The 15,490-nt window shown below is 53.4% G+C and overlaps 1 protein-coding gene across 4 annotated transcripts in view; it reads left to right on the top strand.

Annotated features, from left to right (window-relative positions):
* The window catches only part of MYLK (myosin light chain kinase), a 280,259-nt gene that overhangs the window by 190,814 nt on the left and 73,955 nt on the right, over positions 1-15,490 (top strand). For 3 of the 4 annotated variants that reach the window (XM_027535988.1, XM_027536006.1, XM_027536036.1), the window contains 3 exons: positions 993-1,064; positions 1,498-3,113; positions 10,039-10,155. In XM_027535988.1, the coding sequence (XP_027391789.1) occupies positions 993-1,064; positions 1,498-3,113; positions 10,039-10,155 (1,805 nt within the window). Of the gene's footprint in view, positions 1-992; positions 1,065-1,497; positions 3,114-10,038; positions 10,156-10,474; positions 10,592-15,490 lie in introns of those variants that run through there. The other variant, XM_027536083.1, reaches the window with a different exon arrangement.

Here is a 15,490-nt window from a genome sequence, read left to right as displayed (position 1 = left end):
AAGTGCAGGAAATGAGTGGGAGACCCCAAGAGCCCAACACTGCATCCTGGAAACCCTGAGCCTCCCCTTCTTCCCTTTACAGTGGGCACAAGAATGCTGGCACAACCTCCCTGGGCTGTTGGGGCAAGAAACACAGTGGCTGTGAGTCATGATAGGTGGAGGGTGCTACATAAAGCATGGTTATTAGCAGGCAGAGTTACCTTTGACTATCACATCTGCCTGCACAGCTTCCCCCAGTCTGAGCAGCACCTTATTGGGCTCCTCAGAGCCCAGACCTGCCAGCAGATGGCAGCATTGTGGGATCTGACGGCTGATCTGCTGTAAGCCCAGCACAGCATGGGTATGGTACAGCCCCTTTCCTGAGCCCCTTTCCCCAGCTGGTCATGGACAGTATTAGCAGTGGGCTAAAGAATCCCGAGCTCTCTCTTTGTTACAGAAGAAGAAAAAGGGTCACTTTGGTAGGGATTAGAGGGTGTTTTCATTTCACGAGCAGGTGAAGGGGACCCTGCAGATGGGGGCACCTTGTGAGTAGAAGGAATGACCACCTCAGTATTAAGGGGGCATGGAATGAGACTCAGGGTCACTGGGCAAGGTTAGTGGGGCCACACAGTCTAGACCAAGCAGCTCCATCACAGCCCTCAGCAGCTTTAGTCTTTACTCTTCCTTGACTGAGTGTCAATTGTATTATTTTTATGATATACTTACAGAAAAGTATTCCTATTTCTGGATGCCTACCTTAGCTGATTCTTTTTTTTTTTCCTTCTTAATCAAGAGCTGGAAAGATAAAGGGTGACCAAGGTCGTGGAGGGCCCTGCCCGAAACCTAGGTCTGGTGTGGGTGTGTTAGGGTCACAGCTCAGTCCATGGTCCCCTCTTCCCTGGAGCCAACCTGTGGCCAAGTTCCTGCCTGCCCTGCCCTCCCTACGGCCCTAGATCAGGCAGGCCCTTGGCCCAGAAAGCCCTTGATCTGTACTGATCCCTTGAATTCTTCAGGAACCGTGTTGGCCAATGCAGTTGCCAGGTGTCCCTGATGCTACAGAGCAGCCCGGCCAGAGCGGTCCTGCGGTGAGTGTCCCCCGGGGGTTGCCAGGCCAGACCCTGTGCCACTATCCACCCACCTTCCTCCTGGTCCCAGCAGGCCCAGCTCGGCAGCCCCAGATTGTTTGTATCCTCTAGCTGAGGCTGCCGGAGCCAAGACAGAGAGACTGGAAGGGGAATGAGGGAGGGAGAAGGGGGGGGGGGGTAAATTTTTTTCTTTTTTTTTTTTGCACACACCCTTATAAGGCTACTGAAGTCATTACCGATGTAACAAACCAACTAAGCAAGCAAGCGCCTCTCACCAAAGTTCCCTTCTATAAACACGGCCTGGCCAGCCCCCCTGGCCTCCCCTTTCCTCCGCCCTCCCTCCCTCCCTCGGGGATTTGCTCTCCCTGACGTCTCTTTCTTACCCGGCCCCTTTTCCTCCTGCTACTTTCCTTTTTCCCTTCACTGGTCGCAGGGGGAGGGAGCCTGCCAGCTGCGAGGGCCTCTGTGGCCGAGGAGCTGGTGCTGATGGTGGTGGTGGTGGTGACGGCTACGGGAGCCTGAGGCCTGGCTGGCCGGTGGCGAGAGGGCAAGGTGCCCCCGCAGAAGACGACGGCGAGGACGTGCGTGGGGTGCTCAAGAGGCGCGTGGAGACACGGCAGCACACGGAGGAGGCCGTTCGCCAGCAGGAGGTGGAGCAGCTGGACTTCCGCGACCTCCTGGGCAAGAAGGTGAGCACCAAGACCTTGTCTGAAGAGGACCTGAAGGAGATCCCAGCCGAGCAGCTGGACTTCCGCGACCTCCTGGGCAAGAAGGTGAGTACAAAGACCTTGTCTGAAGAGGACCTGAAGGAGATCCCAGCTGAGCAGATGGATTTCCGCGCCAACCTGCAGCGGCAGGTGAAGCCGAAGACCCTGTCAGAGGAGGAGAGGAAAGTGCATGGCCCCCAGCAGGTGGACTTCCGCTCTGTCCTAGCCAAGAAGGGGACTCCCAAGACCCCTGTGCCTGAGAAGGTACCCCCGCCAAAACCGGCCACGCCAGATTTTCGCTCAGTGTTGGGCAGTAAGAAAAAATTACCAACAGAGAATGGTAGCAATAACACTGAGGCCTTGAATGCCAAGGCAGCAGAAGGTCTCAAGCCTGTGGGCAATGCCCAGCCTTCAGGGTTCCTGAAACCCGTGGGCAACGCCAAGCTGGCTGATACCCCCAAACCCTTGAGCAGCACCAAGCCAGCAGAGACCCCCAAACCCTTGGGTAATGTCAAGCCAGCTGAGACCCCCAAACCCTTGGGCAGCACCAAGCCAGCAGAAACCCCCAAACCCTTGGGCAGCACCAAGCCAGCAGAGACCCCAAAACCCTTGGGTAACGTCAAGCCAGCTGAGACCCCCAAACCCTTGGGTAACATCAAGCCAACTGAGACCCCCAAACCCTTGGGCAGCACCAAGCCAGCAGAAACCCCCAAACCCTTGGGCAGCACCAAGCCAGCAGAGACCCCAAAACCCTTGGGTAATGTCAAGCCAGCCGAGACCCCCAAACCCTTGGGTAATGTCAAGCCAGCTGAGACCCCCAAACCCTTGGGTAATGTCAAGCCAGCTGAGACCCCTAAACCTGTGAGCAATGCCAAGCCAGCCGAAACCCTCAAACCTGTGGGCAACGCCAAGCCAGCTGAGACCCCCAAACCCTTGAGTAACGTCAAGCCAGCTGAAACCCCCAAACTTGTGGGCAATGCCAAGCCAGCTGAGACCTCTAAACCCTTGGATAACGCCAAGCCAGCTGAGGCCCCCAAACCCTTGGGCAATGCCAAGCCGGCTGAAATCCCAAAACCCACTGGGAAAGAAGAACTTAAGAAGGAGATTAAGAATGATGTGAACTGCAAGAAGGGCCATGCAGGGGCCACAGATAGTGAAAAGAGACCAGAGAGCCGAGGGACAGCCCCGACCTTCGAGGAGAAACTACAAGATCTCCATGTGGCAGAGGGTCAGAAGCTGCTGCTCCAGTGCCGGGTGTCCTCTGACCCCCCAGCCACCATCACTTGGACACTGAATGGAAAGACGCTCAAGACCACCAAGTTCATCGTCCTCTCCCAAGAAGGTAAAATGGCTGGGGCCGGGAGGAAGGGAAACCCTGTCCTAGCCACCGTCAGCTCCCAGAGCCCTGCTTGTTGACGGTGCTCATAGCCCAGAGCCGGGTGGGAATGGCCGCTTTCTGCGCCCCTCACCCACAGGCTCAGTGCCCACCCTGGGCCTGGGGCACACACTCCATTGCTGGCAGCCAGAGGCTGGAGTCTGGTCCCAGGGCACATTCCCAGACCTCAGCATCTGTCTGGCAGAGCCCCCTCCTGGCACCCCTAGGCGTGGCTCCTCAAAGGAGCCCTGGGTCTGGGCTGATACCCCATCTCTGGCCCAGAGAGGGCTCCAATCACAGGCTTGGACATGGGGGCACCAAGCTGGGGCTGGCCGGGGGCTTGGGGCTGAGAGCTGCCTTTGAAGCAGCATTTTCGGTTCAGGGCAGGGTTTGTAGTGATGGGATGTGATTTGAGGTCAACAACAACTTGAGTCTTGATAACACTGGATTTAAAGGGACCTGAAGGGGAAGCAGCCAGGCGGACAGAGCCACTCACTTCCTAATTTGGATGAGGCTTGTTTGCTGGTATTTCACATTCTTGGGTTGTGGAGAGAAGGGGGGTGGTGCATAAATCCTGCCATCTGGGGCCTTTCAGCATTTGGAATTCTCAGATGGGCCAGTTTATACCTAGAGAAGAGATGGGGATGAAAGGGTCTCTTCCCTGACCCCTCCATTTGGTTTGAAATGTTTTCATAAATTCCAGTCCTGAACGAGAGCTCCAAGGATAGCAGGCTTCCCACACCCCACTCTCGTGGCCGGCGCTGGAATAGAGTCTGGCCTGAGCTCAAGGCTGAGGCTGGTGGCCCTGGACGGGGCAGGGTACATGGCTCCCTGGGAAGTGGCACTTTACCCTTGGTGAGTAGAGGGCAGCCACCGCAGAGGCCCTGCAGGACAAGTCCTGTCAAATCCTGATCAGCTGAGACAGAAGCACTCCCCTGGCTGCACTGCCCTCCTCCTACCCTCTGACAGCACCCCTCTCCACCCCCTCCCTCACCCTTCATCTGGCTTCCTTCCTTCCTCTTAAAAACCCTAATGAAGTACTTGAAGATAGCATTATCCCTCTCAGCTCACGATAGAGTTTCTCTCTTCACTCTGCAACTCAGACAGCAAATCTGGGCTGGCTGAGCATTTTGAATCTAACTGCTGAAGGAGTAAAGAGGAAACTGGCCCAGAGAGAGAAAAAGGGTTTATTTTCTGCTAATGTGTTGACATGATAGCTTTTCCACGTGAAAATCCTCAGTTTGGTAGGGGCCTCCAGAAGTCATCTCATCCATCCCCCTGTCTCTGCTCATTCTGGCCGTCCACACATAGGAGGGCATGGGGGATCACCATGAGATGATGATGATGGGGGATTATCTGAGATGTCCAGAGCAGTGGATGCCAAGCCTTCCCTGCCACCTCTGTCGGCCTGTCCTGGTTGGAAAGTGTAGGCATAAGACTGACTCCAAACCTTGACCAGGAGTATTTCCCATCTTATCCTGTGGTGACCTCTCAGAGCAGGACGGAAAGTGAGCTGCTGCCCTCCTGGGGACAGGTGTGGTCCCACAGGTCTGCTCACGGTGAGGGGCATGGCTGCAGCACCCTTAGGGAAGCCGAGGTTAGGACAGCTGAGGACAATATCCACAGCCGTACAGCTGTTCTAGGACCTGCGTGGAAACTGCAGAGCCACCAAGAGTTGCTTGTAAACAATTCACTGGACGAAGCAGTGAAAGCAGACCTCAGCCCTGGTCTCAGACACACCCCCAAGCCCTTAGACACAGGCTGCTCATACCCAGGGTGCGGGGTGGGTCATATCTGCTGGGCACCGAGAGCCTGGCTACTACAGTATTGCCTCCCACAGAAACCACCTCAGACGGACAGTTTAGGTCCAAAGCTGAAGAAGAAGAAATGATTTTAAAAGGCCAGCACAAGAAGTTTGGTAGAGGGACAGGATTATAGAGATAGCCCCAAGTCCAACCTTTAAAAATATTCTAAATATTTGTAATTCCTCTTTGAAAAATAAGAATAGCTTGGATTAATTGGACACCACGTGCCAGACACTGACCTAGGCATGTTATTCTTTTCACTCATTTAATCCTCGTAACCAGTATACTGCCCACGTAACAGAGAAGTTAAGGGCTTTACCAGAGGTTGCACAGCTAATTAATAACAAAGCTAGTCTTGGAATGTAGGCAGTTGAGTTCCAATGCCTAGACCACTCTGCTCCATCACCTCTTAGTTATTATAATTCTTGTTAGCGTGTCAGCATGCTGGCCGTTCCCTGATCAAGTTCCCCGAGAGCATTGCCTGTGAAGGGAAAAGGCTAATGGCTCTTCATTCCTCCACACTGTCAACAGCTGTCAAGAGGCTGGAAGACTGGTGGTGGGCTCTGGGCTGGTGAGTTTTGGTGTTTTCACTGCAGTGGAGGAAGCGGACCTTGACACGGGCCTATTGCCTTGCCAAGGTAGGGAGGGGGCTTGGTCTCAGAGCAGCGACTGCACTCTGTCCACCATCCCTTCACTAGCGCTTCACTCTCCAAATCTTCAGGTGCCCAGGTCAAACGCAGACCCAGGAGAAAGCCTGGGGAAAAGCCTTGTCAGTGACCACTTCCACAAACCCCACTGCAAGGAGTAGGGCCTCTGAGAGGTGTGAGTGAATCTGCTCTCAATAGACCTGGAAGAGAGGACACAATCGCACAGTGATAAACCTCTTCCAGCCAAGTGCCGGTGATGAGCAGGAGGAGAGGGAGGGAGCTGAGTGCTGGGCCACAGGGAGAGGCTGGTGGTGAAAGGGCTGGACCTTGATCTGAAGCGTGGAGGCGGGCAGGGCTCCCAACAGGAGAGGGGGGGTGTGGGCTTCCCAGATGGAGGAGCCTGGCTCCCAGCTGCCAGCATCCTCCAGGCTGGAGAGGGGGGTGAGGTCCATTCCATCCTCTATCATGCTGAAGAACTCAGTTCTAAAGACAGTAGGAGCCCTTTAAGAGTTGGGAATAGGAGTGGTAGACACAAAGCTGGGGTTTAGGGGCTTTGATTGGTTCTGTGCCCAAAGACAAGGAAAGGGCATCCTGAAGAGGCTGGGGAGAAGTATGGTGAGGCCTGGACTGGCAAGGTAGCCATGGCCACAGACAGGAAATGACTGGTTTAATAAGCAAGGGCAGAGTTAACAGAACCTGGTGCCTAGGTTGAAACAGGGTTGAGGGGGCAGGGGTTTGGTAAGGAAGAGGAGGGTTTCAGGACCACTGAGTGTCTGTGTGGGGGTGACTGGGTTGCAGTGATGGCGTCAGTGGAAATAAGGAAGCTGGCATTTTGGGGTGTTTGTAGGGAGAAGGGGGTTGCTAAGTGGGTTTCTCCATCCTTCACACCCCTCTGAGTATCCTCTCCACCCCACCTCCCTGACTCAGCACCCTTCTTGCTCCTCTGCACTGAACTGTGTGCTGTTACCTCGGCTAAGATCAAGGTTCCCTTCCTCCAAGCCTCACTCCCAGACTGTGGTCCCCAGGCCTTTGGCCATGACAGACCCCTGTGCTCTCCCGCCAGCAGTGTGCATGTCTGTGACCCGCTGCTAGTGGATACTGTTCATAGGTTTCAGGGAGCTTCTCTGAACGCTGTAGCTTGAATAGGGCTCGTAGCCCACGGGCCCCACAGAACATGATTATGTTCACTCCATCTAGTGCCAAGAGAGCAGAAGAGGTGTGCTGACAGTCAATTGAATAGACTGCATTCTTGGAGGGACCTGTGGAGGTGTCCTTGCTTTTCCTGCATCTCCCAGAGCTACAGGGCAGACGGTGCTCACTTACAGCAGCTGGGCCTGCCCTTGGGCCTGCAGCGTGGCCTCACCAGGCCCTTCTGGAGCAGAGCTGCTCAGGCCTTGGCCCAGGACTGGGAGGCCCGAGGACAGACAGGGAGCTCTGCGCTGCTGCTGAGAATTTCTTTCATCTTTATGCCTTATTTTCTGTCCCCAGACCAGGTTTCTTCCCCCGGCAAACATTTCTCCTCATCTATTAATGAGGATTCATTTTTGTTGTGTTGTCAATGGGTGATTCATGTTTTATTGCCATCAGTGTGGGATCTTGCAAAGGCTTTTTAAAACCTGTGTAAGTCCATCCCACAAAACAAGGATCTACGCCACACTTACTATGTGCAAGGACGTATTCCAGCCCGTTTCATTGGATGCATAATCCATTTGAAGAATTCTGAGCTAAGAATTTCTTTCCCTTTTAGAAACCATATTATCTCTTTCAAGGGTCAGTTATGTTTGATTAAGTGTTCATGACTTTTTCTTACATATATCCTACCAGATCACCTGTTCCAGAAACTATGCCTTGGTCATTCTCAAAAAAAAAAATTTTTTTTTAACTGACGGTATTCCAGGCTCAGGAAAAACATTCACAATAGTCACAGGCACTGCCCTCCAACAGCTAGGGTGGGAGAGAGGCACGTGTTTTGTAATGGCCTTGGGAAGTGAACTCAGGGCATAGAAGAGGCCCATCTACGGCTGGGGGTGCTTCAAGATGGCCCTGTCCCTGAGGAGGTGACCCGGAGCTGAGTAGCACTGTCCTGGTGAGCCAGGGGCCCTGACACAGAGAACAGCCTCAGCAGAGCCTCTGGGGCTTGGGGCCACTCCCTCCCCCTCACACACCCCATCTCCCCTCTCCCCACACACTCAGAACCCAGGCAGGATGGGGGGAGGGCCTTCAGACTCTGTGACCTTGAGGGGCTCTCCCAAGGCGGGTTCTAGCTGAGCCATTCATTGGATCCCTGGTTCCCATCCCCCTCACCTTCTTCTCAAAATTCCCCACCAGTCTGAGGCTTCTCAAAAAAACTCTGGGAAATGGTTTTTCTTCTGGAGGTCAGGAATAAGCTGTCCCACAGGAAATACCAGATTCTTCAATCTGGGCTAGCCCAGCCTCCAAGCCTGCCGGGGCCCTCCCCCAACCCACACACATGGCCAGGGGTCTAGGCTGTGAGCAGCTAGGAAAAGCTGCCTTTATGATATCCCACCCCTCCCCCCGCCTCCCACCCCAGCTCCCGCCGTGAAGGTCGAGGGCTGTGGTCTACATGTCCCACCTCTTCTGGGGTCTCACTACTGTTTTGTGCCATTTTGGTTTAAGGCTGAAGGCAGCTAGGGGACTGAAGTTTAGAGACAATCAGAGACTCAACCAGGAGGTTCGCTGGGAGTGGGCCTTAGCCTCAGACTGAGGAAAAACAGCAGGATGGGGTCTGTGTCTTCTAAGCCTCAAGTTTGGAGGCCAGAGGTCATCTTCTCATGCCCCTGCCTCTCGGATGAATGGAAACTTCTCTCTCTAGAAGATAGTTTCTCTCATTCCCTGATTTCTGTGCCTCATAGTTCTCACTTTCATGACAGAATTCCTGAAAATCCAGCCTAAATCCTTTCCGTGGCAGTTTCTGCAAATTCTGTGCCTAAGCACAGGGGACAGAGACCCTGAGGCATTGCGGTACCATGTAGGAGAGTGGAGGGAGGCCCTGCTGAGGGATGGGGTCTAAATGAGAGTGTAGGAGGGGGTGCAGATCAGCCTGCCCCAGGGACTTGGTAGAACTGAGGTTTCCCTGTTGAAGACTTCACCCAGGTGCCAGGAAGTAAACAACGCTTCTATCCTGCTTTCTCCTGCAGCCTTGGTAAGATTCTCTGTGCAGAACAGATGCCGCCCTTCCTGTCTCCGAGTGTCCTTGTATTTGTCGGTCCAGTCTGTGTGTCTGTCTAATGGGGGCGCAGGTACTTTTTCCATCAAAGGCCGTGCCTCTGCACATTCACACCTGGGATGCACAGAGCTCTGCCAGCTCAGGACCAGTGATTTGTGCCGAGCAGTGTGGTGGAGAGGGAGGTGGCTGGAGCCAGTGGCTCTAGATGGCAGGATGCACACGGCTCTGGCTGTGTCCTCCTCCTCATGTGATGACAGCTGCCATGACAACAGGGCAGCTTCGAGCAGGATGCCGTGCGGCTGGCCTGTGTGTGTGTCCGATGGCAGGAGCGAGGGCACTGCTGCCCCCCTGCCTGGCCCAGCAGGTCCAGTCCTCAGGCAATCTCTCCCCACACCCTCAGGGAAACTCCCCAGAGGGGCCCTCAGAGAAGGAGCCAGCCCTGGGATGAGAGAGCCAAGGTGGTCAAGGACCAGACTCCCAAGTGTACACCCAACCTGACCCTTCTTTCCCTCAACCAGGCCGGAAGAGGCATGCTGGGGCAAGGGCAGACCCGTAGAAAAGAGAGCTGTCCCATCCCTCTCTGAGGGGACCAGAAGACCCTACCCTGGGGGAAGCAGCCCCGAGGTGCCCCTCTCCCAGCCCAGGGCCCCTCGTCAGCCAGGAGTGTCAGCTCACATACCATTCCTGAAAAGCCAACTCCAGAGTCTCTGGCTGGTCTCTGTCTCCTTCCAGCAGGTCTGCCCACAGGCCAGTGTCCCTGCTGGGCAGGGGTTTCTGCCCTCTTCCACTCACCTGTTTGTTCAGAACGTCCTTTTCCAGAATGCATTCCCAAAATCATCACAGTCAGCTGGTGGAGCGTACTCACCTGCCTCTGTCCCTGCCACAGTCTGGGGACCTGAACTTGTCTCTCTTGGTGATGTCCAGTGCGAGGGCCTGGTCCATCTGCCCCTTGCATTGTGCTACTGCTCTCCAAGGTCAGGGGCTATTTCTCCCTCTTCTTCTTACCTTGCTGTTGTATATTTCTATGAGAGAACTCACTAGAAGCGGGGGTTGGGTGTATTTAGGGATCAGTTATTTTGGATCTGGGTTATCTGTGGGCTTTGATGAGGAGAGTGGGTTGGTTCCCACAGGACCTCTGACTTCTGGGCTCCTGAGGATGCCTGTGTGAAGCGCACTCGCTGTGATACTCCCAGTGCCAGGCAGATGTTGGGCTCAGACCTGGTCCACTCAATACATCTTCCTCCTCCCCACAGGCTCCTTGTGCTCCGTCTCCATCGAGAAGGCACTGCCCGAGGACAGAGGCTTATACAAGTGTGTAGCCAAGAACAGTGCCGGCCAGGCTGAGTCCTCCTGCCAAGTCACCGTGGACGGTAGGTGGTGTCCACCCAACACAGCCCCACACAGAGTCCCACTTATCAGCGCCCACCATCCCTGAACAGATCTGCCCCCAAAGCGGCCATCCCCACCAGAGGCATTCTCATCGTGGATGAGAAACCATCTTTTGCAAGACGAGGCAGGAAGGGAAACAGCAGCTCTGCTTGATGGTTCCTCGTGGCCTTGCAGCCCTGCCCTCAGCTGGGAGGAGGGCTGCTCACCTTATGGGCCCCCTCCCCGGTCCTAACCACACTCCCATGCTAGGCAGGGAAGCTGGACACAAGACAGGAGGAGAAAGGAGAAAAGACACACCCACAGGAAAATGACTACATAGTATTTTACAAGCCGAAACAAACAAGTGTCAGTGCTGGCTGGACAGACCCGTGAGGCGGGAGCAGAGTGGGGTCCAAGTGGGGGCACTTCTTCCAGGAGGTGAGTCGGGGGCTGAGGGTTTGGGTAGAGGGGCCAGGCCTGCCTCTGTGATTTGAGAGGAATAATCATAATGTAACAGAGGGAGGGGATGAGAGGCGTGAGGGCAGAGCGTCCTGCCACGGCTGAGTGGAGCTTCCCGTGAGGAGGGGGAGAGTCCAGTCCTGTGGGGATTTGTCCTAAAGACACGCAGGTAGCGTGTGTGTGAGTCTCCTGCTCTCCTCCGCGTTTTGGAAGGAAACTAGATGGTTTAGGCCCCCGCCTCCACTTGACGTGACAGGACACCGGGCTCCCAGGGAAGGGAGAGCGTCCCTCGTGAGGTTTGCTGCTCTATTAGGGCCAAGCTAGGGCCGGAGTCCCATCTGGGGACTCACAGTCCAGGGCCCATTCTTAGTATTTTGTTACTTGCCTGCAATGGCCTACAAAGGTAGTTTGGGGAAACAATTTCGTGCCTTTGAAATGCCTGGCTAGTAACTATCAGTGACATGTTAAAAGCTAGTGTCCAAATAAGGCATCTTGAAGACCAGCTTTGTTGTTCCTCTGCCTGTGAACACGATCGCTTGACTTCTAAACTCCTAACCTGTTTCACAAGATGTGGAATCGTTGTCTCTGTTCTGGATATTGTAATGTGATTTCCTGATCATGAAAGCCGAGATCATGATACACAATGAGCGGGAGAAAAGGAAGGAGAGTCTTAACAGCCAAAGTCTTTAAACACACACACACACGCATACACAATGGCAACACAAATTAAATTGTCAGTTGCCAATAGTAAACCTGAGATTGTAAAATGCTGTGTGTGTCTCCCTGGAGTTCTGTGAATGTGTTTGTCACAGATATTCTGAGTTCAAGGGAGAAGATTCGATGGGTCAAAGTATACAGTCAGTTCAGAAGGGGGTTTGAAGCACGTGTTTTGAGACCAAGGGGCTGCTGCTCCTGATTCCTCTTGTCACCCACCCAGGTCAGATCCTGTTTCTTTCTAGACAGGTGCTGTAGAATAGTGTTCCTGGAAACTTGGCTTCAGAAGCCTATTTCTAAGAGCCCATACTTGGGAGCCATGCTGATTTCCGAAGGAAGCCCCTCTTGCTGATGAGGTTATATGCTTTTGGAATCCCTGGCCTCTTTGGGTCCTATTCACATGTCCAGCTGAAGGCAGGACAGCAATTCATTCTTATCTGCAAAGTGTCAACACCTTCTCCAGAAAGAGCAAAATGGTTTATTTTTAAAACCAAACTTTGTTTTCAAAGTAAAATGTCCTTTTTCCTTACAGAATACATTTGGGGATATTTTTAAAGGTTTGGGGAATTCATCCTGCAACTCAAGGCGCTTTTGTTGCCCCTAAGTTGGTCTTCTTAGTAGACTCCCTTAGGAGACTAATAGACTCCCTTGCTGTCTCCATGAACGTTGACCATCATAATTTATCTGTGGTTCCTTTGGAGAGACCCTTGCAGGGTTTGCCCTCCAACTACAGATTGGGAGTTGGGTCTTAGGAGAAGAGCTAGGAAAGGGATCAGAGGGAAACCAACTGAGATAACAGCGCTGACTCCAGGTTAACTGGGTTTCAGTTTATATTTTTTCAAAGAGAAAAAAGGGCAGCCCCTTCCACACCCACTTTCTTTTCCCTGTTGCTACACATGGAGATATGTTCTTGTCCTGCATGTGAGTTGCTTTCTTGCCACATTTAGCTTTATCTTTCCATCAAGAGCCACCTCTAAGCACATAGTTAAGGACTGCAGACTTCTGAGCTGCTCCCTGGCCCCCTTTCAGCATCTCTCCCACTGTGCTTCTCTCAGCTGAATAGGCTTTGAGTCCTGCTCTGTCCCCCGATCCTCTCAGCTCTCCCCACTCCCTTACTCAGTAAGACCTGGTGGTAGTACCCAATGGGTCCACGAGCCCTTTGATCTTATAGGCAAATTTCTGTGTGTTTGTGGATTAGAGCATTTTTTAAAAGATAGAGTCCATAGTTTTTAACCATATTCTTAAAATGAGTCATGAATTAAAATAGAGTGAAGAACCACTTGCCCTAAGAAGTAACCTTGACTGAACTTTTAAGCCCAGTCATTGTGCAGGGTCTTCCATTTCTCTCCATCTGCAGCTTCCCGCTACACCTCTGGATAAGACATGTCTTGCATCCCTCCTAAGGGGCTGCAAGGTCCCTCTCCACTAGGGGTGAGGAACACAGCTGCTGCTGATGTCAGACTGGCCTCGCCCCCGACAGTCACTCACCATCACTCGGGTAGCCTGTGCTGGACACCACTTAGACTCTACATCTGTGGCCAATAGAATGATATATTTCAAGACCTCATGAAAATGACTTTGGTTCATTGGCTGTTCTGTATTAGCCACACTGCTGCCTCCCTCAGAGGGAGGTAGCCTTTATATTGCAGCACATCTGGCTCATTTAATCCTGCTGCTTCGGTTGTTTCCATAAGAAAAAGGGTGCTCTGTGCACTGTCTTGATTATGGTCATGCCGCTGTTCCATCCGAGGTAGCAGCAGGCATGTCAGCTTGTACTGCAGAAAGCAGCTGAAGCCTGCAGTGGGTAAGGATTTGTCAGAAAAAAAACCCCAACGAGGAGAAAAGGCTGGGCTTCAAGGCCTGCCATGGCCAAAAACTCTTGTGCATTTTTAGTTTATGCAACAATTGGGCAGGGTAGCCTTCTCATTGGGAAAACCCAGGTTCAGTGAGGATCAGAAGCCTTCCCCAATCACTCAGTACGAGGGGATGCCACGTCCTTGACTGTCTCTGATTCCAAAGCCCAGGCCCTTTGAGCCACCCTGCTCAGGGAGTCACAGCATGAGTTACCCTGGCAGGACTTGAACCCAGGTGTGTCTGGTTCTAAAGTCTGCACCTTTCCCTGGACTGTGTGGTGCCCCTGAATAACACTGAAGTTTCCACTGTCTGAGAGAGCCAGGTCTCCCTTACTAACAGCCTTTCTTGCTGGGAAGCCCTGCACCTCTGTGAGTGGCCCAGGTGAGAGGTGAGAAGGCAAAGCCCTTTGTAGGCCCCAACTCCAAGACAGGGCAGCTCTAGCCACCCTGCCCAGCTGCCCCACCAAGGGCTTCGGGCCTCAGCCACCTGTGAGATCAGAGGTTTCACAACCATGGAGGGTGGTGTGTGTGTGTGTGGTGGGGTGTAGCGTTCCAGTGGGCATTCGTTCAGCCAGTACATCAGTGCCCGCCCTGCCAGGCACTGCCCCGGGGGCTGGGGTTCAGAGCAGTGAATGAAACAGAGGCTCCTGGTCTCAGAGCCTTTACACTGGAGTGAGGGAGAGACAAAAACACGGATGAGCAGACAAGTCCTACGATCTCAGGCGATGACACGTGCTGTGGAGAAAGCAAAACGGGGCAATGGGGAGGGGAGGCCTGTCTGAACAGAGGCCTGAAGACGTATGGGAAGGAGTCTCAGCAATAGGAAGGAAGAGTAAGGGCGGGAAGCTCAGCCCTGAGCTGAGGCTGTGAGCAGGCGCTCCCAGAAAGAGAGGTAAGGAGGCCAGTGTGGCTGAGCACCAGGCCAGGGGCAGAGAGTGGGAAATGAGGCTGAGGACCTGCAAGGTCACGTGGGCTGCAACAGGACACCGGATTTTATTCTAAGTGAGATGGGACAACACTGGACGTGGTAAAGGATCCCTCAGGTGGTGACCGGACCCAGGAGGAGGACGAGGAGAGCAGGTGTGAGGTGGCCATGATGTCCAGGGAGTTTAGACTCCATGGGAGAGGTGGGAAATGACCAGACTGATCATGTTCTGACAGTACAGCTGATAGGAGTTGCTGAGGAACTGGAAGAGGAGAGAAAGGGAAGTCAAAGGTGACCCTTAGTTTTTGTGAGAGAGCACATGTCAGCGGTGGTACCAGCTACTGGGGTTAGAATGTGGGGGGCAGGGTGGGGGCGGAGTCAAGCATGTGGAGTTTAAGGGTATAAGACATCCATAAGATATCCAAGGGGGCTTGTCACGTTGGCCGACATTTAGACAAATCTGGAGTTGAGGCAGGAGTTGGGGTTGGAGGCAGGATATGAGGAGTCAGCTGCATGAGGCCATTGAATGTCCTAGGATTACATGGGGTCCCTAGGGGTGGATGTGGATGGCAGAGAAAAGGACAGAGCCCAACACTGAAAAACAGGGCTGGACAGTGGTCTGCAAAGGAGACACAGAGGACTGGCTGCAGTGAGACAGGAAGAAATCGAGGAGAGAGGGTTGCTCTAGAGGCCAGAGAGCGATCATTTCAGCAAGAAAGGATGATGGAGGTCAATACGTCAGATGCCTCTGCCAAGTAGAATAAGATGAGCCTGAGCGTTGGCCTTTGGGTTTGGCAACTTGGGGTGATTTGTGACTTTGAGAAGGGAGCTTCAAGCCTAACTTGCGGTGCATGCAGCTAACTACCCATTGGCTCCTAACTGCTGCAGTCCACCACCACTATGGCCCGGTAACGCTTCTGATTGCTGAGTTGACTTCGACCCACTCTTTTCTTGGCTTCGATCTGCTCCCACTCCCATTTGTTCTTTGTATTGACTCAGGCAGCTAACGTGTATTAGGTTGAACTAAATCAAATTACCATTTAGCAGGTCAAAAGCACCTGAATATTGGCAAACAGTGGAGAAGGAAATGGCAACCCACTCCAGTGTTCTTGCCTGGAGAATCCCGAGGACCGGGGAGCCTGGTAGGCTGCTGTCTATGGGGTCACACAGAGTCGTACACGACTGAAGCGACTTAGCAGCAGCAGCAGCAGCAGCATTGGCAAACAGTATGGTTCAACCTGAAACATGAGTATAAAGTACTTAGCATCATACCAGGCATGGACTGGGGCTTCCCAGGTGGCACTAGTGATAAAGAACCTGCCTGCCAATGTAGGAGATGTAAGAGACGTGGTTCAGTCCCTGGGTTGGGAAGATCCCCTAGAAGAA

The sequence above is a fragment of the Bos indicus x Bos taurus genome, chromosome 1, assembly GCF_003369695.1.
Source record: "Bos indicus x Bos taurus breed Angus x Brahman F1 hybrid chromosome 1, Bos_hybrid_MaternalHap_v2.0, whole genome shotgun sequence".
Classification (NCBI taxonomy): Eukaryota; Metazoa; Chordata; class Mammalia; order Artiodactyla; family Bovidae; genus Bos; species Bos indicus x Bos taurus.
This window is presented reverse-complemented; position numbering and strand designations above follow the sequence as displayed.